This window comes from Ctenocephalides felis, unplaced genomic scaffold (assembly GCF_003426905.1).
Source record: "Ctenocephalides felis isolate EL2017-DRISC unplaced genomic scaffold, ASM342690v1 CF-g0.4_SCAFFOLD_01886, whole genome shotgun sequence".
Classification (NCBI taxonomy): Eukaryota; Metazoa; Arthropoda; class Insecta; order Siphonaptera; family Pulicidae; genus Ctenocephalides; species Ctenocephalides felis.
This window is the reverse complement of record NW_020538040.1, coordinates 42,878,686-42,902,546: the sequence shown is the minus strand read 5'-3', so window position 1 is coordinate 42,902,546 and position 23,861 is coordinate 42,878,686. Positions and strand designations below refer to the sequence as shown.

At 29.4% G+C, this 23,861-nt stretch overlaps 1 protein-coding gene across 1 annotated transcript; it reads left to right on the top strand.

The window, feature by feature from the left end:
* The first annotated feature begins 23,079 nt into the window (after nt 1-23,079).
* On the top strand, nt 23,080-23,640 carry LOC113374990 (nudC domain-containing protein 3-like). The gene has a single exon (XM_026614945.1). The coding sequence runs from the start codon at nt 23,080-23,082 to the stop codon at nt 23,638-23,640; it is 561 nt and encodes a 186-aa protein (XP_026470730.1).
* The last annotated feature ends 221 nt before the right edge of the window (nt 23,641-23,861 follow it).

Here is a 23,861-nt window from a genome sequence, read left to right as displayed (position 1 = left end):
ATATATAAAAAAAAAATCAAAAAGGGTAAAATTTATTCAAAAGTTTCAAAAAAAAAAAAAAATTCTTTATTTACAAAAAAATTAACGCTTTTTTAAAAAATTTAATTTTTAGTACGGGAAGTCACAGCAAATTGCCTTAAGGAACGATGCCATACACCACTAGTTTATATTTTAAATATTATAAAACGCAGAACAACATTGTCCATATACATAACAATGAATAATGAATAATAGATGTGTTCTGAAGGGGGACGTCCCGTATGTCAAGAAATAGGCGGGAAATAGCGTCCAATGGCGAGACGAAGAAACGAGCACTTGATTTAATCAAGTCGCTATAAAAATGCGAAATAAACGACGTCACTTCCGCCGAAGGAATTAACACGATATCAAGAACTAAGAAACTGAGGTAACTTCATTTCGTATCAATAAATAAATACCTATATTATATTATTTGATATTATTCTATTTTGAAATTTCAGAAGATCAGAACAAAACTTTGGTTCTAGTGTATAATTATAATTCGAATCGGTATTATGTCTTATAATTATAATTTTAAGGACTGTATACAGTTAGAAGGTCAGAAAAAGTTGATCTTGCAATTTTTTTATGAAAGAACTATTCACTTTATAGATCTCAAAATTTATACGCATATTATGGTATCTTTTACCTATATTTTAAGACTTAGTATTAGTACAAATATTTATTTGGAATAGAACTGGAGCTCACCTCAAGGATGTTTTGCGGTGATCACTTCACCTCCGAACAGGATCATCGGAAGTTAAAAGCCAAACTAGCTGTAAATGGAATTCTGTCTTAAGGCAATTAAGGCATCGTGCCTTAAGGCAAATTGCTGAAACTTCCCGTACCAAAAATTATTATTTTTTTTAAAAACGATTAACATCTTTGAAAAAAATTTACTTCGAAAAAATAAAATTTTTGACAAACAATTAGACAAAAAATTACTTTTTTTAAAAAAAAAAAAATTATTTTTTTTTTAAATTTTTATTTTTGAAAAAAAATGTTTTCTTTATTTTGACATATTTTGAAAGATCTAAACTTTTTTTCAAAGCAATCGTACTGCTTTAACTGCATAAAGACGAAATACCAAACCGCGTAAGCGCCGCGTCGACGTCTAATACGTAAACATTGGTACGGAACCCATAGAAATGTAAACCAAAATTATACTTATTGTTAAAATCTCTATAAAATATCTGATAATTTGATGTGCATATGTCTAATGATCATTTTTGACCGCCAAATGGCTTTTTTTTTTACTTTTTTCATTAGATCTCCGAAACCGCTAGACCTGCCTTTATGAAAACTTGATCGGTTCTTCACCTTGTCAATATAAGTAAAATGTTTTTTGAATGATTCAAATCGGAAGCTCTGTTCTCCTAAAAACTGAGTTACCGTTTTCGGCACTTTTTGCCCCGTATCTTCGGAACGGCTAGACCTGACTTCGCCAAAAACTAATCAGCACGTCTCCTTATCAATACGAATGGAATGTTTTTTCAATTATTCAAATCGGTTGATCGGTGTTCCCGAAATCGTCGACGAAAATTTGTATCCGCACATACATACACACACATACATACATACATACACACACACACACACACACACATACATCCATTTTTTCTAAGGTATGCCAAAATATTCAGAAACCTTTGAAACGTCGAGAAATGCAAAAATTTTCATTTTCGATTTTTTTGCGATTACTATAACTTGCCCTACGGGAAGTTAACAAATTTTGTGGAACTAATGCTAAATCTAGTAATTAATCAGAAAAAAATGTGAGAGGGTAACTGTAATTTATTTATAGTGGGGTTATGATACGCTATTAATCTATCAAAACTTGTAAATACTTCTGTCATCTCTTCAAACACAAAATAATATCTGCTCTATATATAAAGTAATTTTATACATATACATATATATATATATATATATATATATATATATATATATACTGGCTGGCCCCGGAAAACGTTCGGCCATAAAAAATATTTTTAGAAAATTTTCAGTATGAAAAACAACTAATTGTGCTTGAATGTAGAAGAGTGGTATATAAGTGAAAGAGGGAGTTCATATAATTTAATAGGCAGATTCTATCATTAATGATGTTATGATAAGGATATGTTATGTCACAGTTTTCATATAAAGTACTAAAAACTGTCAATTTTATGTGGTTGCTGGACAGTCAGGCGTTTTAAATAGTAAACGCACAAATAAAAAATCTATATTATAACAGGATCTTTGAGATATAGTTTGGTAACATATGAGTGAAGTTGCGTTTCATGTATAAAACGCCTGATCGCATAGTAAATACATGACATTTTGATAGTACATATTTAGTATATTTTGTATAAAAACTGGATTGTAACATAGCCTCGTCATAACATCGGTCTACTTTACGGTAGAATTGGTGTGTTAATTGATGCTGTACCTACTACAATCAATGCCTCATGTAAATATTCTGGGGATATATTAATAGTCATTGCAAGTGCTAGTATAATCTGAAACTGATTTAATTTAAATTGAATTGGAACATTCAAAGATTCCGCAAATTTCATTATTTTGTTAATGGTTTCAAAAGGAAGCAAAACCCATTCATTTGACTATTAAGAAATAGTAAACCTCGATTTAGTATGAGGGTAAGAATTAAGAGCAGTATGTTTATTATTTTCGATAATAAATTATAAAAATATAAAATAAAATTTATTTGTCTAATAAATAAAAGATTTTAGGGGAGGATCATCTGATTAGAATGATCCAAAAAACATTCTGTTTGTTTTGACCGTGTAAAAAAATGATTAGATTTCTAATTACATTATTTTGTTTTTTTTTAATTTTCAAAAAAAATTTTTTTTAAATATAGAAAATGTGTCGGATTATCATTTAATACTGCTAGGATTCTGAAACTGATTAATATATTCAAAATAAAGAATAGTAATTTTGCAATTCAGTTCATTAAATTCTTATGTCATCGTTGAATGTTTAAGCTCTTATATTTTGTCTAACAAAATACTAATATGAAAGTTACAGTATTTATAATAGTCTTTTTGAAAACATTTAAATTTAATCGAATATTTCATTACGATACGGGAAGTACCGACAATGTCTGTGATACAATATACCACTAGTTTGAATATATAAATGATAGGTAATTTGCAGTTTTTTTGCAAGGCGAAATAATTATTTGAATTTCAAAAGTTTTGTTTATACTATTTTTCTACAATATACATAATTTCCTCTATAAATCAGACGAAGATTTTAAATGAAGAAGAAATTCAAAAATTCATAATAAGCGAAGGGCCATAAAGCGAGTCGAGCACGCTTATGCTTACTCATAGATTTCAAAAGCGATAAATAAATAATGGTGTCCATTAAATAAAATCACGATAATTTAAGTGTTCCCTAACACAATAAATTAATGCATTTTGTGTTGCACATACGTACAACGGGAGTTTGAACTGCGAAAGATAAATCGTCGTGTCCACTGAGGCATCGAATGATAGCCGGAGCGCCCGGAAACTCGAAACTCAACATTTCAAAAGAGTTGAAATTTCCGAATACTGCGAAGTGAGCGCCATTTTTTTTATATTATATTAGTAGATGTTTTCAAACAGGGGGCCTTAGGTTTTCACTTGGAATAGGTGATAACCGCATCGGTTTGCCTATGTCAAGCAGTAGTGGCATTGGTTTTCACTTGGAACTATAGACAGCAGTATGTTTTCGAGTGAAAATAGCCTATTACTCGGCATTGTTGAATCAAGAAAAATTTCTCTAAAACTACAAAAATTGTAATGATTTTTATCACAGAAATAGAACAACTCTTTGGATTGCCATTTGTAAAACCAACGTAGTTACATATCATCGCAGTCATCAAGTTAAATCATCACATTATATAGAACCCTTAAGTTCTGATCCCTGTTTGAGTAATATATATATATATATATATATATATATATAAAAATCAAATCAATAGATATGCTATTTTTGATTATAATATGTAAAAATAATTTATAATACGTCATTAATTAAGAAGCTATATTAAATTGTCAAAAATAGATAATGCAATACCGATAAATCGGTATTAATGATACCGATATTTTCGCTTTTAAAACCTGCAATACTAAATAAGCTTGAAAACAATAATATATTAAGTTTAATGATGAGTGGAGATAATATTTTAATATTAGTTTATATAATAGAACTGCCTAATAAGGAGGCGTCCATTAATTACGTGAGGAGGGGTTTGACAAAAATTCACGAAATATCACGTGGGGAAGGTAGGGGTATAGCAATATATCAGGTGTATTTATTTTTTAACTGATTTTTTTTTTTTAAAATCAAACATTTTCCAAAAAAATTCAAAAATTTTAGTTTTTTCGGGCAAGTGGGGGAGGCGGGGTAATTTTGAATATCACCATGTATCACCAGGGGGGAGAGGGAGTCTAAAAATCCTTTAAAACTCGCTCACGTGATTAATGAGCGTTTCCTAAGATTATGACGTTTAAAGATTAAATTATTCCGAAAAACTCAATCTCTATTGTGACATGTATCAATGTCACATATGTCATGGTTCAACACCGAAAATGCCTATATTTTTAGGGTAAATATCGGTATTATTACCGTGAATAAAGTAGATAGTATACCGGTTTTTCGGTATACTGATATTGCATTCCCTAGTCGAGAAATCAAAACGTAAAATGTATTATACGTATTATATCTGAGTGGTCAATAGATTTGTTGATAATTATTTAAGCAATATTAATACTATAATATTATAAATATAATTTTTGCAAAAATGTTAAAAATTATAGCGTCTTCAATAATAAGAAAAAATAAAAATATATGGACAGAACTGCATGCTTATTAGTAAGTAAATAATGTAAAATATTATATAAAGTTTTGAGACTATGGTTTATTTTATTATCAGTGTAAATAAATATAAATAATATGAATTAAATATGAGTTGATGAAGTTAAGTTCTCATGTTTTAAAATTTTATAAAATGAAATAATTTTGTGTAATATTTTGTATATAAATTAACAATCAATACATTTATTTAAGGAAATTTCCCACTGGGGAAATTTTTAAAAGACCTGTACCCGTCAGCAAATAACCTCATTGAACCCAACGTTCAGATTGGTTATAAGAAATAAATACAAAAAAATTGTATATAATTTAGAACTGCTGAATGATGATACCATAAGGAGTGTCGAAACGTAGAAATAAAAAATGGTTAATAATAATTTATCTTTAATTTTGATCTTGAAGTATCTACTAGTTAATATTATAAATTATTACTACTTTTTACTTTATAACATTGTAATATGTTGTGAATGTATGTGTACTTATATACACATATTTTACTTAATATTAATATTGTATGTTAAATTAGAAAATGTTACAGGTGATTACAGTTAATTTGTACATTACAGTTAATTATTACAAACGTTGGTAAGTCTGATAAATATACATGTTTTTTTTAAAAAAAACAAGATGATAGTTGGCGTAAAACTTTTGTGAATAACTTATAGGTATGAAATTCTAATTAGAGATGCCAAATTTCAAGAACAAGTATATGAAATAAGAAAAGTTTCTACAAGTTAGTCAAACTTTTAAGTGGTTAATACAAAATTTAAACCAAGATGGAAAAACTGATGAGTTCCAGCTCCACATTTAGTAAGTTATTATGTAGTATCGACTCAGTGCGTGTGCATTGCTAGAATATTTACGGCATATTAGGAATCAACACGCTATATAATCGTTGAAAATAAGCATTTTTGCTATGTAGATGATTTAGCGGTAAATTGAGTGATAAATGGTTTATAAGTTCGAGTAACATCAATCTTAGAAAATATGTTTGTGATTGGAAGAAAACGTAGATTGGATAATTTATTTTAAAAGATGAGAGACTGAGACACCTTTGTTTATACATAAATCAAGTAAACAGCTGACAATGATTTATGCAGAAATATTTTAGTAGTCAGATAGAAAGTCGGTAGTAAGATGTAATAATAGCACATTGCATGGATTAAAAAAAAATATGAAGTCGTTACGGGTACAGCAATGGTGTATTAAGAAAACTAGATTTAAAGAATCATAGTTTGAAGCAGTAAAATTTAAGAATAAATTTGCATTGGTAACTCAAACAAATATCAAAATTGTCAGTATACAATAAAATTTTAATAAACAAAATAAGTGCAAAAACTATATGAATCAGTTAAAAAAGCAACATAAATATGATACAACGCTTTTAAAATAAACTATTACTGGTGCCAAACTGGTGATTTTCTAGAATTTCAATACGTCTACAGTTGCTGAAAAAATAACTGAAGTCTCAAGAGAATACTGTTCGAACTTAGTTTTGAAGAGAGCAATCTTCATGGCATTGAGCTTTTGTACCGGATGGCTGCTACCACGAAGTGAGGGTGGCGGCATATAGTTGGATCGACCTTATTTTTTGTTTCTAAAGCTGAAGTCCGCATGGTAACATGAATAAGTAATAAATATATATGTAATAAATATTTAATCTTCGAAACAACTTTGTGACAACATTATTTGTAATAAATACAAATGATAAATACAATACTTGCAAAAAGTAAATTATACCAACAAATCAGTGTTTTATATAGTGTACAGTTAAAAGGGTTACAATATAACGTAACAATCTGAGTTATTGGAAATGATCTTTCCAAATGGAACATTTTTCATGGTTCTTAGATGGTTCATTCAAATACAAAGAAAATCCTGGAGAGCATTCCAATCATCTAGCAGTCATACTTCTTGACATAAATCATGAATTTAGATTTGAAAGAATGAAGTTTATTAACTTGAGGTACTATTTAATATTCACGTAGGACGTAGTATTAGGATAAATTTTGTATATATTATCTCGCCATTATCAATATATAAGAACTACCACAGGGTAACCTTATAGAACACCTATTAAATCTAAAACAATTACTGTTGTTTTAAAAGTTGTCCTTGCTTTTTTTATTGAAAAAATTAGGAATTAAATTGCTAAGACAATTTGCATTTGGATATCAAACTGCGTGATATAAGGTTTGAACAACTTGATATCAAGCAGTAGTAAAATTTATTCTGCCAGGTTGAAAAATATACCATTATCAGCATTGGTGAAGACAGTTGAAATAGATCACTATTATCCGTTTGATTCTAAACAACCATGTAGTTTAAGAGAAGTATAATCACTATACACTTATAACTTTTAGTTCTAAACTAAAATTATTAAAAAAAAAACTGTCGCCATCCAAAGATTCACCCAGCTCTCAAATAAACTTGATTTTTTCGGTAGTTTTTCTCTCTTGAGAGATCGGTGAAAGTTAACTATAAAATATTTAATTTAATACTTATTGGTAATTTTATTGGACTTTTTAAAATCTCACCACGATTCTTAAGACCGTAGATTTTAGAATTTTTCGGTTAGAAGTAAGAAAAACGAAGCATTGTCAAATATTAATGATCAATTACGAAGTAGCAAATCGATGGATCTTAAAAAAACTAATATTGATCAGTTTTAGTAAATATTAGCGAGTTATTAAGTTTTGAATCAATTCCGGCGACAATAAACGATAGGTTAAGGCAAACTTGGTCTCATATATATGTATTAATGTATTATGTATTAATCAGATATTTTTTTTTACTCTAGGTTGCCTCAATAAACGTTATCGTTCTTTATTAGATTGGGTAGACATAAAACGAAATCCAAAATTGTATATTCTACGTAGATGTTAGTCACCTGAGCGAACAATAAGGGATGCTGTAAAGTTTGCTACAGTGATATGATCCATTTGACGTATTCGTACAAGACGTCGAACAAGAAATGGTAGTTTGCGCCCATGAAGTTTCTCGCCTAAGACGTTCTCTCGATCACCGAGCATCTCGAAGCTTGATGGTGCGAATTAACAAAACATGAATGATAGAGGATATTGTTCGTATCTCAAAACAAAGAAAAAAATCGGTTTTATTTTCATTTATTTTAATACTTTATACTGGGTTATTTATTTCTTTAGTACATTAGGCTTGGTCGAGCTTTGTTGTTTATTCAGTTGTAAGGATTGAGATTGTGCATGTATTTAAAATTGGCTATTGGAGAAGATTCGAACTTACGTTTTGCTAATTTCATATATATCGATTCACACACAAAATCTGCATCAATATTGTAAATGGATGTGAAAGATTGAAAATAAATAACTAAAATCAACATAAGATGAAAACTCAATGAAATGCTCTTCTCATTTCGAACCAAGTTTTATGTCAAGTTTAAGCAAAATCGAATGCAAATTTCGTATCAACTAATATTGAATTTTAAGAAAATTTAGAAAATGGTCACTATATTTAGTTACTGTATAAATTTTTACTATTTAAAAAAACTGCCTTTTATGAACAAGAAAATTTAAGAAATGGTTACTATACAAACGGTGCTAGTATATAGTACTAGTTGTTCAATATAGTTGAATATTTTGAACAATATGATATTTATACAAAAATGAATATAATAGGTATATTTATATGGTAGTTAAATCACAGACTATTCTCTTTAATAATGTCTAAATTATTTCCTTTTTTTAACTTTCCGTAGGGCAAGTTATAGTAATCGCAAAAAAATCGAAAATGAAAGTTTTTATATATCTTTACGTTTGAAAACCTTCTGAACATATTGGCATACCTTATAAAAAATGGATGTATGTGTGTGTGTGTGTGCGTGTATGTGTGTGTGTGCGGATACAAATTTTCGTCGACGATTTCGGTAACACGGATGAAGCAATTCGAATTTGAAAAACATTTGATTCGTATTGATAAGGAGACATGCCGATTAGTTTTTGGCGAAGGCAAGCCTAGCCGTTCCAAAGATATGGGGCAAAAAGTGCGAAAAACGGTAACTCGGTTTTTCAGAGAACGGAGCGACCGATTTGAATAATTCAAATTAACTTAAAGTAAGTAATTAAATTTGAATAATTCAATTACTTGTATTAACAATATGAAGAAATGATCATGAAGACAGGTCTGGTAGTTCCGGAGATCTAGTAAAAAAAAAGTAAAAAAAAAATGCCATTGCGCGGTCAAAAATGATCATTAGACATGTGCACATCAAATTATCAGATATTTTATAGAGATTTTAACAATAAATATAAATTTTATTTACATTCATATGGGTTCCGTACCAAAGTTTATCCGTTAGGCGTTGGCGCGGCGCTTACGCGCTTCAATATTTCGTCTCTACGCAGTTAAAGCAATACGATTGCTTTGAAAAAAAAAAGTTCAGAATTTCAGAAGAAGAAAGTTCAGAAGAAATATTTCAAAATAAATTTTTCTTCAAAAAGTTTTTTTTAAAAAAACTAAATTTTTGTCAAAAATTTATAGTTTCTCAAAAATCTGATTTTTTCAGAGTAATTTTTTTTCAAAAATGTTAATCTTTTTTAAAAAAGATAATTTTTGGTACGGAAAGTCCCAGCAATTTGCTTTAAGGCTCGATGCCATGCGCCCCACTAGTTAAAGTTTTTTTATGTTCATTTTAAATATTTGCTCTTAATCTCTGTTACTTGATAACTGGTTAAGGCAACAAAAAAATAGTGGTTAACTTGAAGAATTTTCTAATAAACGGTATGCTAGTATAAAAACAATCTTAAAAAGAAGCAGTTGCTGAATTGAAGGGTCCCAAAATATTGACATGTGATCACAGCCACGATTGTAGCCCACCTTAGTAATCCAAAATGAAAAAAAAGAAGACTAAAATGTTGTCCTTATACACTACACTACGAATGAGTTAAAACTTTATTTTTTGACAAAATGGCGACTGTTTCTAAAAAACAGTTTTTTTTAACCACTTTGAGTTTTTCGAATTTTTAAATATAGTGAACATTGAAATTTGGATATGAGTCAGCATATACTAGAGAGAAGCCTAAAGAAAAGATTCTCTGAAAAGTTGAAGTAAATCGATTCAGTGTAACTCTAGAAAACCTGGGCACCGTATTGAAAACGACGATTTTGAGAAAAACGTGTTCAAAGTTTTACGAAAAGAAGGAAACAGAAGAACATTAATCATAGTCAAACAGCTGTATCTTGGAAAATAATTAAATTTTTCAAAAATCCTCTCATACACATATCTAGATTATTTTTAAAAATTGTAACAAAAACGAAGTAAGTAGTAAGTAGTAATTTGATTTTTTTTAACAAGTGTTCCTAGCTTTAAAGTTCAAATAAGCTTTTATAAAATGGATTTACTGGAACTTAATAATCTAATACTATACTTTATATCAAGACAGGATAAAAATAGCGTCGACGGTTTTATTTTTTATACCTACACGTTTCTCGTAGGTTAAATACCACGATCGCCCACAATGTGAATGTTACTTTCCACGTTATCTGTCCTAATCCTATTTTAACTTTGAACCGTAAAAAATAACGTTATCGTTAAGAATTAAGAAGCCTTTATCACTTTACACCATCGCGCTCAGCTACTGTTCATGGTTACGTGCCCCTCAGGAAGGTTCAGGGTTAACAACGACCGCTCACGAAGATTATATTCGCAAGACGGTCTAAGGCCCTATTTCGACGACACAGGCAAAAACCGTGATAGTAAATAGAACTAGGATAAATAATGGACCGATTCTGCAGTATAACAAACCAATGTTATGGAAAGGCTAAGTTATACAGAACTTTCCACACTAAATCGTTCTAACTATTGTCAAAAGCCATGTGGTTGCTGTAAAGTCAGGCGTTTTTCTCAGGTTGTCAGATAGAAAACCCAACCTTGAAACCGTACAAATGTCAAAAAACAAACGATCTTAGATAACAGGGTCTTTTTGACCCAGCTTCATAACATATAATTGACGTTGCAGTTTATGTGTAAAACGCCTGCATGCACAGCAAATACATGACATTTTGACAGTATTTAGTGTAATTCAGTAGCATGATGTATGGAAGTTGAAGCGTAGTGGCCTTGCCGTAACATTGGTCTGTTGTGCGGCAGAATCGGTCCATAAATTATAAACAAATTGGGCAATAATTGACGTTAACGTTGCAACCACATAGTTTTGAGATAATTAGAGTATTTCCTGCGTCCTGGTATCGAGCAGAAGTGATACCTATTGTTACTTGAATAAAATATGTATATGAAACATGAATAAAAAAAATATGTGTTTTTGTGAAAGTCGACATTGTTGCAAGTTGATGTAAGTCAGAAATACTAATTTAAACTATGTAGAAAAAAAAGCATAAATAGAACGAACAACCACCAGGTTGCTGTAAAAACTAATGAAACAGTTACTTAGGGATCAATTTTCCGATAAAATAGAAATGTGGAGTTACGGATTTATGATTGCATGAGTTAGAAATCACGATCTGTTAAAAATTCTGTGAAAAAACTTAACCTCTAAAAAAAACATAATTTTAACTCTGGTTAAGTTAGACTTATGATAAAATTGTTATTTAATTTTTGCCTTTGGAGGTTAGGTTTTATGTGCAAAGCACCTGATCGCATAGCAAATACATAGATTTTTTAGAGTTTGTGATATGGTTTGTACTTTCTGTTACTTTTATCTAGTTATAAATGAGCTATTATTATTAATTGAATATATACTTTTGTGTAGCTTTTACCTTTCAATTCATTTCTAATATTAAAATAACAGTTTTAAACTTGTCCTTAATGATTTATTACATTGGTTTCAGTAACTTTAACCGTTTGTCCAGCAGAAAAAGTTTTGTGTGAATTTTCAAATGTTGAAATGCAAAGTGCGATATACTTCTAGCAACTATTCAAAATATTTCAAAACGTTTCGATTATTGGCGAGTCATACTCTTGCTTTTTAAGAAAAATTGAAAAATCTCAAGAAATTTGTCTGGACACACTTATCATTAACAGACACTATCGAAAGTGTGAAATTTAACCAAGTAACAAATAAGAGAACTCAGAAAATTCAACAAAAGAAGACAAACTAATTTATCACAAAAATACAACCAAAAATCCAAAAAAAAAATCTTGTAAGTTGAAAAGCATTTAGAAACTAACATAGTTTTTAATGTGCTGCTAACAAGTGCTGTATATAAGCTTTTAAGCATTCGTTAAAGATGAGTATAGTAAAAAAATATTTCAGAAAGATTTATATACAGTCAACATATGTGACTAATTTCATTTTATCTGTTTCGTGTAATAATAGATAATAAATAATTAAGTTATGATTCTTACCTCGGACATTTCAACTGCAAACATTTTTTTTTACAAGTACCATCGCGACGCGATTTCACTTTGTTTTACGCGAAATTATGAATTTTTTTTAAGAAACACTTTGTTTTAAATAATTAATTTACGCGATTTTACTAAACACTGCACACACTTATAATTTAAAATATATTTTTAACACTTAACACTGCTGAAAGAAATGCATGGATTATGGAAATGAGTGGTATGATCTCAATTTTGTCCATACTAACTAAAAATAATATATTTTCCTAACTAAGTAACGAATGAATTTGGGGTCGTACCTAAATAATGGACAAAATTACATATTTACTTGATACAATTTATCATTAGCCGCCTAATGGAATTCACAAAAATGTTCATGGTTTTATAGTAAAAAGTTTAAGTGAAGTAAAGACAATTTGAGAAAGACAATATTGTTGATATTTAGCTAATTTTTGTGAATTCGATTCTATACAAGAGACCATACCACAAGAGCATGCTTAGAAATGAAAAATTCACTGACCTCGTTTAAAATCACCGATTCTTCTGGAACATCTCGATTACCAATTTGTTGTCTGAAATAAGAAAAAAATGTTATGTTTGTGGTCAAACATTAGGATGTTTGAAATTTAATTTTTATACAGCATACAGATTTTAATAAGGGTTTTTGCGCCAAATTACGTAATCTAGAATTGATTAGCTGATTCTGTTAAAAAAAGTCTAAATAGTCACTCAGTGGTCTCTAATTAGCAACCTTTTAAATATGAAGCAGAATAAGCAGCATTTTTGTGATTTACTTTCACCATAGAAAAAATAAAAATAATAAACAACTGATTGGCATGTACGAAAAACATATGCTAATATGCCATAATTGGTAGCAAAATATTGTTCCGGCAATTTTGAGCCAAGGACAGTCTTAAACTTTGTGTTAGAGCTTGTTGGTGAATTAATGTATATTTACCATTTATTACTACTTAAGCAGTTTTTTTTAGATAATATTAGCGTAAAGTATCAGGAAAAGTGGAATTCATTCATACTATCCAAATCTTTATCATAAAAGTTGTAAGAATCTATAAAGTACCTCTCGATTTCCAGAAGAGAGCTAAACAGCAGCAGCTAACCAGGAACACTGCTTCCCACTATTCACTACACATCACTAAATAAACACTAAAAAGGCCATAAAGCACTAAATTATCACTAAACAAACACTAAAATAATAAGCGATCACTGAAAATATTGCACTTTAAAAAAAAACGCACAAAAAAACGGAAATGTTAATACAACCTTCTTTGAAAAGGTGAGCATAAACAGATTTGGTTCATACACGAGTTTTATTCTAATAAGGTAAACTTTTCAAGTATTGGCGAAAACGGTTGTACATTCTTTGTTCCAAATATATGATATTGTTTTAATATGTATATTTGATTTATGTCTATTATGCCATCGTGCATTGGCGATACTCCAATAGTTGCCTGAAAAAAAAATCATTAAAATTATTGGTAAATAAAATTAAAATTAATCAACAAAATAATATTTACTTAAATCCATAAATAATATACATACACTATCAATAATATACACTTGATTATTACATAATCAAACAATTGGAAATTATTGAGACAATAATTAAATTTTTAGTTGAAAAATTTTAAACACTCTGCTATTTAAAATTTTGAATTTAAACAACAATTTTAATTTGTTCTCAAAAGTTCTATGAGGAGTGTCTGGTAAATTAATAATATTGATATTAATTTAATGAGTAACTTTCGATACTCATTACAATATATGGAATAGTAAATTATATAAAAAAAGCATTTTATGATTGAAAGTTTTATTATTTATAAAAAGATTTATATTGTCGATTTTTTAGATCTTCAAAATGGCTGGATCTTATGTGCCAAAAACTGATCTGCACGTCTCTTCGTCAAAGGAAAAAGTATGTTTTTTATTGAATAATTCCAATCGGTTGATCCGTGCTCTTGAAATCATGTACAAATAATTGTATCCAAACACACATACATACATTTATTTAATTTTTGTTTTCAGAAACCTTTGAAATGTGAAGATATGCAAAAAAAATTATTTTGGATTTCTTTGCGATTACTACAACAACCAATTTTTTAAATAGCTAATTCAATATATAAATTGCAATACAAAATACATATTAAATTATAAAAACTAAATTAAAATTGCAAATATATAATTAAAAAAATCATACAAAATATTAGAATTAAATATACAAAGAACTTGTTTAATTCGTCTGCAAATTACAAAAACACCCGTAACAAATTTAAGCATCAATCATGAACCTCTAAAATTGTATACCCAAAATTTAAATGCGTGGTAATATAATTGAATGAGTTAATAAATAAAAAGAAAATTAAGCAAACTGATTTGAATACTATCATTAGCTTAAACATTATAAATTTCTTTGCGTCTTTTATCAATAGTGTGAAAAGTGCCCTAGAGTCCGTACAACAAACCCCGTCGACATTAATTTCAGTGAAAAACGAGCGCCTCGTAAATAACAGCAGAGATTCATATGCCACCGCGGTCGCAAACTGTGAGAAAATTTTCATATAAAGAAAATGCGAGAAGAGTTGTTAATGTGGATGGACACATAAATACTAACTACGCACTACAAGAAGTGCACTGTAGTATATTTAAGAAGTAGCGTTAGATTCTGCATTATGCATAGGTAAATCAGTCTGTTAATGATTATTTCTCTTGTTTTAATGAAATTGCCATATAATGTCACAATTTACTTAATACATTGCTTAAAATATAACAAAATATTGTAACAAAATATACTTGTAAATTTAACCCTTTTCACTCGCAAATTTCGAGATTTATATAAATTTTGCACATATTTTTTCATCCGAGTGAAAAGGGTTAAGCTTTGTTATGCAAGTAAATAAAATTGCACTAGGTACATCATTATATGTTGAGGAACTTGCATATATACTTTTTAATTTTTCTAATCGGATGTTTTTCACTCTCAAAAACTGAATCTAAAAAATCTATGGCGAGTATAGCTCACTTGGTAGCGTGTTCGATTCACACGACAGAGATCTTTGGATTGAATCTTGTCATTGACTTAGAATTTATAAAAAAAATGTGTAGTTAATTTGAAATTAAATGAAAATTGTATTAAGTAGAAATGGAATAAAAATTAAGAAAAATAGGAATTACAGAATTCGAAGAAAAACTAGCTGTAAGTGGAATTCTGTCTTAAGGCAATTAAGGCATCGTGCCTTAAGGCAAATTGCTGGAACTTCCCGTACCAAAAATTATTATTTTTTTAAAAACGATTAACATTTTTGAAAAAAAAAATTACTATGAAAAAATAAGATTTTTGAGAAACTATAAATTGGACAAAAAATTACTTTTTTTTGAAAAAATTTTTAAAAAAAAATTTTTTTTTTAATTTTTTTTTTTTTGAAAAAATTTTTTTTTTTATTTTGACATATTGTGGAAGATCTGAACTTTCTTTTCAAAGCAATCAATCGTACTGCTTTAACTGCATAGGGACAAAATATAAAGCGCGTAAGCGCCGCGTCGCTGTCTAAAGCATAAGCATTGGTACGGAACCCATAGGAATGTTAACAAATTGTATACTTATTGTTAAAATCTCTATAAAATATCTGATAATTTTATGAGCATATGTCTAATGATCATTTTTGACAGTCAAATGGCTCATTTTTTTATATTTTCCTCCATATCTCCGAATCCGCTAGACCTACCTTCATGAAAATTTTATCGATTCTTCATCTTGTCAATACAAGTGAAATGTTTTTTGAATTATTCAAATCGGATGCTCCGTTCTTTCAAAAACTGAGCTACCGTTTTCGGCACTTTTTGCCCCGTATCTTTGGAACGGCTAGATCTGCCTTCGCCAAAAACTAATCAGCACGTCTCCTTATCAATACGAATCGAATGTTTTTTGAATTATTCAAATCGGTTGACCCGTGTTCCCGAAATCGTCGACGAAAATTTGTATCCGCACATACATACACACACATACATACATACACACACACACACACACATACATCCATTTTTTCTAAGGTATGCCAAAATGTTCAGAAACCTCTGAAACGTAAAGATATATAAACATTTTCATTTTCGATTTTTTTGCGATTACTATAACTTGCCCTACGGGAAGTTAAAAATGGGATGAAGATAGAAGTTGAATAGAATTAATAATTAATAATAGAATTAATAATAGAAATTTGACAGAAAACAGCAAAAATTGAAGGAATTAAGAAGAAGAAGAATATAGAATAGGATATATAGAGATTGAATGTGATATAAAAATTGGTATAGAATGTAAATAAATAAAAATGTTGTAGGTGGCTAAATACTCTGAGTAAGCGAGGACAAATAAAATCTTAAAAAAAAACGGAACGACTGTAACCTGCCTTTCTCAAAATTAGTTTTGAGGCGTCTCCTCCTCAATAGATATTGAATGTTTTTTTGAATCCTTCAAATCAGTTGATCCGTGTTCTTGAAATCATGAACGAAAAATTGTATCCGAACAAAAAAAAAAAAATAAATAAAAAAAAAAAAATTCCAATAAGATAATTGTCACAAACTATCTTTATAAAAAGTTGTAAACAGTATTTTTCTTTCATTCATGCCTCGATATTTGATACTAATGAACTTGCTTTTAAATTATCAATTATTGTTTTTTAAAATAATTATAAAAATGGTTTAGTTAAATTTAATCGAGCATTTTCCATCAAGTATAACTAATGGTAAGTTATTTATTAAAAAACCATTTAACTGACGTTTGTACAAAAGCAATCAACGTTTCCAATCGATTATCAATTGATATATTAAATTATTCGAAAAAATTTAGATTTTCTTAATTCGATTTTCATGAAAGTTACACAGATTAATCATATTTTTTATATAATATTGCATGTCACTAAATCATAAATTTGATTAAGCAAGTTTGAGAAAATGAAGTGAAAGGTTCATTAATAATCTTTCCTCATATATCAATGATGTTTTCTATTGATATGCATATATTAAAATGGTAAATAATGACTTGAAAGTAGTGGCTGTGTACATTGACAAGAGTCTTATGAAGCCCTGTGACAACATTTTTTAACTACTTAGAAAACAAACCAACCCACCCCCTGCATATTGTAATGACTACATTTTCCCTAATACTCATGATTTTTAATTAACATTTCATAAAAATTTTCCGACATTAAAAACAATTTTGCTGATCAATAAGAATTGAGATCTAACAATGGTTTGTATTTTCAAAATTGCCAAATTATTATTTTTACCTATTAATGAAGAAAAATTTAGTGTTGCAATATGCTTTCAGAACTATTTAGTGCTCAATCTTTAGAATCAGATAAAAACAAATAAACCGGTTCATCACAAAAAAAAAGGCTGGATCACTCTGCACAAAAAAATAATCATTTTGATTTGATTCAAAAATTGGCTACAAAAGGCAAAAATACATTTTTGTAGACAAGATTTTTTCCTGCATTTTGTGCACAGAATTTCATTGAAAATTGACTTCAAAAAAAAAAAGATCCTATCAAATCGGTTTTTCTAGCAAAAACTTAATTACCTACAGTAATTACCTGCAATATGAATTTATGAACTTTTTTTGAAAAATTTTTTTTTCAGATTGAGCTTGACTTGAATGTAAATGGAAACTGAACACTATGCCCAATTGCTATTTTTACTATTTTATTAATATTTCTGATGTCAAGATGGATGAACCAAAGGATAAATTATTTGACCACAAAACTAGATATTAAAGATGATCTAAACTAATATTGTGGTAAAGTCTGGGTGGTTTGTGGCGCAAGTAATGAAGCTTCCTATTTCAAATATCACATTGCGGGCAACCAGACATCAAGCAGTAGTAACTAGTAATATTTATTTTAACTGTTTTCACTTGGAAATATATAATTTTTTTTTATATTCTCATATCGTACTCTTTACTTCGTGTTTTATATGGTTAATCCATTCATTTTTGATAATTTCATTTTTAGAATTTATCTAATAGGGCTGATTAGTGCAGAAATGCCGGATAAGGGTTATTTTCACTTGGAAACATGCTGATATGTAGTTAGCAATATGTTTCTCAACAAAATAGGACGAGTGCTTGGGTTGTCATCTGTTGAACCAAATGGTATTAAGTCAAATCAGCACAACAGCTAATATGACTCCTAAGTTCTGATTGTTTTAAGATATGATTGCCGTTAAAAGATAATCAAAGAATATATTTTGAAGTCTTGTTATGGACTATGAGCAATCACCTAAAACAAAATTTCAAAATACGTTGTACACTGAAATATCCTTGTTCATTGTCGTCAAAAACAACAAAATATAATATTCGAAGTAAGTGTGAACCGGCATTACTAAGAATTTGTGAAAAAATGCTTGTAAGGCTATAATAAAAAAATGTCTATGCGAGTTACACAAAAGACCATATGTCTCGTTCCTCGTTATCATCATATGTAGATCTGACACGCGCGAATCTTCTAAGAAACAATGTGTAGCAGCAACGTGTGTGGTTTGGATTTTAGTGAATATTATCAGACGCCATTCAACTAAGTGTTCTCATTGTTTAGATCTATGTTTGTAGATTTCCCGGACATTAGGTAAGCATCGTCACGATATCTAATTTTATATCACACATCATATATTAAGCGACGGATTTGTCGCATATGTTACAGAAATATCTCTTGAGAATATTGATATGTATTTCAAACATTACTTTTTTCATAGAAGAACTACTAGAAATTGTTGTCAATCAGTACTGTTAGGATCTACAAGCTATATTGTTACTCTTCTTTTTAAGAATGGTATCATTAGGCAATCCATGTCTGTGATCATGGCGATTGACATGTTAGTTGAACTCACCATAGACTCCATAGTTGTGGCCATGAATAATTTTATAGTATAACGTGTTGACACACTTTACTTGATAATCACAAAATTTTGAATTAACAAAATTTAAGAACACATCGACCTATTTAACTAACATTAACCACCGACTCCACAAGTACCTTTACCAGTACCGACCGCCCGAACGAAATGCACTGATCGAAATATAAATATTGTAAAATTATTTGGAATCAGTTTGGCAACATAAATAAATTGAACGAAAATTGCTAATAAATAGAATCACAGTTGATGGTACAATAATTTAAGGCGGTAAATTTAAATGGAAGAATTCGGACGTAACAATTTTGTTTCGGACATGATCACATATTTTACTCCTTTTACGATGATAAATGGAATTTTCGAACTTAATTTTTTTTATTTATTTGGGGTTTGTGTTGATCACTTTTAAAAAACAATATATTTCTTTGGCTTTTGTAATCAAAATTTTTATGCTTGGCATATATCGCCTATGGGAAAGTTTGTCTAGGAAGCATCATAGTGAAAGAATTGCAAGGTTAAAACACAAGTACAAAATTGACCTACTTTTATATTATTATCATTATCATTAATTGTAGTGGTGAATGCTATTAAGCCCAATAATGATCTTAGATATGAAGACACTGCCGATTATAAAACAATCAATTGCCAAAATAAATGAACAATTGTTTCTGAAGCACCACTTTTGCATTTATCATTATCTACTATATGAAATCAATGAAGACTATACTTTGTGAATGTGCGATTGATTCGCAATCTACAAATTGTTGTAATTAATTGTCTATCAATACCCAATCTTCTATAGAATCATGGTACTTTGTTTTGGAGATGAATTAATTGAAGCATAATTTCTTTCCTTGATTTCAATAATTTGCAATTTTATCCAATAAAATAAAGCTGCACATGGTACTTCATATCAGACAACTCCGTCGTCTCCATCAGTAGCGATAATTACAATATTAGATCAGTTGGATCTGGTGTTGAACAAATAAGTGCTGGCAAATCCCAGTGCAAATCGTAATAGATGTCGTAATTGATTTGCTTTTATGAGCACAATTATATATTATTATTTAATTCAATTAATTACTATATTGTGTTCTGAATATGAAGTTGACATGTATTAACCCTCCGTCGGTCGGATATTTTTTCACCTTCGAACGGTCGGAAAGGGTCTGGCTGGACCACCATTCATTTTACATGCATTTATATGGGATAAATGAGTTTTTGGTGTCTTATATATTAACGATTATTAGTAGTAAATATTTATAGTTCTGATTTTTTCTTTTTCTTACCGTCTTCTGCATGTGTTGATCTTGCTTATAATAAAAATATTACATAATATATTATATTTAAAAAATCAAGAAATATAAAAAAATCGTTGCTTTTTTGTTAATTTTGCTGTTTTATATCAATGAAAAACAATATTTATTCTTTTTCGGCGCCTTTTGAAATTAATGTGAAATTCAAATGAAAACGAAATGAGGTGCGTCGCCTTTGAAATGAGCTGTAAAACTCAAAGTGAAAATATAATTTTACTACAGGTTTGCCAAAAAAAAAATTTATAACGCAGTACGGGTAGCAAAATTGTTGATAATGTGTGCATTACTCATCCGATTTTCAGTGTTTGCGATTACCAATAAGTTTGGTAGGTTTTCAAGGAGCTCTCGTCATGAAAATACTAACATTCATGTTACAATACATAGCAAAGAATATATACAACGCAGTTTGAATAGAAAATACCATAAAAAAGACAAAATACTGGTTTACATATATCAAAAAGCGTATATTTCATACAAAATGTATGGGTGGTCTAGATAGACCTTTCCGACCGTTCGAAGTATAAAAAAGTTAATATCCTTATAACTATCCTTCTGTACATTTTTTCGTCCTGATTTTTTCATTGATCGATAGCTAATGAAATTTTAGAAAGAGTCAAGAAATTTCAAGTCGATAGGATTACTAGAAGTATTTTTTTTTTAATTGAAGTCGAAAAAAGTCTGGCCAGACCACGTCGACCGACGGAGGATTAACAACGTCTGACAATCGGATAAAGCATCAATAAAAAATCAATTTCTTTCAAGAATTTATTTTACATCCATACTTGGAAAAAAAAACTTTTATAAATCTGGACTCCGACAACTTTAGTACAATTAGCACTAGAAAACCCCTTCAAATAAATTGTTCCGATTGCAAATAAATTTACATAGGAAAAACGAGCTAGAACTTGATTAAAAGTTCACAACAACACATAAATAATTTTTAAAATTTCAGATATTTTAAAACTATGCTTGCGGAACACATTAATACTTTGAAAATTAAAACAAGTTTTTTTAACCCGATTATACTTCATTTCGAGGAAAACTTGTTCAATAGAATAATAATAGAAATATCAGTTTTGACTATTTATAACGATAGAACAATAAATTAACGCAATGAACTCAAAATGCTGTGCGACTCAAATCTCTTATATTTAGATAGTATTTTCAAATTTTCTCACAAAACAATAAAAAAAGTGCGCAATGGACTTGCAATTAGTTTCCAGGACTTCTAAGTTCTTTTGGTATTTTTGTTCTTCAAAGAACATACCAAAACAGATGTGTGGCGTTATCTGTAGTATATTCTACACAAACACTTGAGAGTCAAAGCAAAAGTAAAAACATGATAGATGTCGCGCCAAATTACTACGCCAGTTGGAAATTGTCCTGCCATCTGTTCGTGGTGGTGGTTAAATTATACACGCAAATATATAAGACCGGATTGAAGAAACACTTAAGCAGTGGCTTCCACCCTTTTTGTACTGCACCCATTCCCATACCTACAAATAAGTTGATGCGCACCCCTTAATTTTTTTTTTAACAATTTAATTTCATGAATACTCAACTGAAAAATAAATTATCCGACACTACAAATTAATATGGTATATTATGTAATATATATATATAAAATTTTTTTTTTTTGGTTTCTTCCGAAAATAGTTTTTTTGGGCAACTTATGTTTAACTCGAATATCCCTAGGCTTATAATGCGATGAGCGCATACCGCGTAATATGAAAACCCTGACATAAAAAACTCAGATTTTACGTATTAGCAAGCTAAATTTCCGCTAGTTTAAAAAATAAAAAAACTCCGAATTAGTACAAATCATTATTTGCACCTCGTTTTATGGAGACCAATAAACCAATATTTAGTTTAGCTTTTCTTTCTTTTTTTATCATCTCCTAATACATAAATATATGAAGCCCTTGAATTCAATAAAAACGATTTATAATTTTTTATTTGACATTGCTATAGCAATCAACCACTTACAATTCTTATAAACCGTTCTGAAGTCTATTTTATATTTGTATATAGCACTCAATTGAGCTTCGAATTAAGTTTCTCATACAAGGCGATAGCAAGTTTCCTAGAACGTATTACGAATTAACCCTTTTCCATAACACACGGTACGCCGCGTTAACGGAGGGTTGACTGCACATAATAAAACTTATATTAAGATATTTTACAAAATTGCATTCGTAGTGATATTTTTAGTGTTATTATTTACGACATGATATGCTGTACGGATTCTTTATTTATTGAAACTGTTCAAAAAGGCGATGACATTCATACGTTTTTCGATGAAGTTTTCGGATTTCTTAGGCGTTGCACAAATTCCTATGAATAAGGCATCAATTTTTGTGAACTAGTTAATATGCATTATATAAGTACATAATAAAATATAATATATTCAAATGTCTTTGACATACTGAATGTATTGTTTTCCTAATAATGTCAAAGGCGACTTGGATAATGCCGAAAATGTTGACTGCGACAGTAAAAATTATATAGAGGAGGTCATGACTACTGATAAACAAATTTGTTCAAACAAAAATAAAATTTACAACACAAAATTGCACCAGTCAGATTTAGTATACGATAATGAAATAAAAATATCATACATAATCAATCATGAGTGCGGACACAAAATTTAAACACAACACATCGAGCGAATCCTATAATGGTGCTGTTACAGAAAAGTATTCCTGGTCACAATCAATAAATGAAATAGACATATTCATACCTTTGCCATCGACAATAACTTCAAGTAGGCAGTTAAAAGTGTTGATTACACCTGCACACTTCAAAGTAGAATTCAAGAACGAATCAACTCCTTATATTGACGAAGACTTCTCGTTCAAATGTAAACCATCAGAGTCTGTGTGGTGGCTCTCGAATGGTAAACTATTGATACATTTACAAAAGAAGGAGGATCGATGGTGGCAAAAGTTGTTGGAGTCGGATGCGCCTTTGGATATAAGTAAAATGAATTGTTCAAGGCCCATAGATGAACTCTCTGAAGACGCACAGTCTTTGGTACAAGAAATGTTTTGGAACGAAACACAAAAAAGTATGGGCAAGCCTACTACAGAAGATTTAAGAAAGAGGGAGCTTTTAAGAAAGTCCTGGAATGTTGACGGTTCTCCTTTTAAAGGGACGGAGTTTGATCCATCTTTGGTAAACTTCCACTAATTAAAAGTAAGAAGATTTAGAATCGATCCCAAGGGCATGGTATTTTTTATTATGATGTTATTTTATTTATATATTGACATTTTTTCAATTTTTATTATACATGTATAAATTTTTTGTGAAGCTGAAATAATATGGATACGTAAACAAGATGTTGTCTTATTTCTACATTTTCAGCATCGTCTCTTAATAAAATGAATTGAGTAGTAACAGCGTTTTTAATA

What these genes read in the sequence shown, in the direction of transcription:
- LOC113374990 (XM_026614945.1), top strand. Translation starts at nt 23,080, where the DNA reads ATGAGTGCGGACACAAAATTTAAACACAACACATCGAGCGAATCCTAT.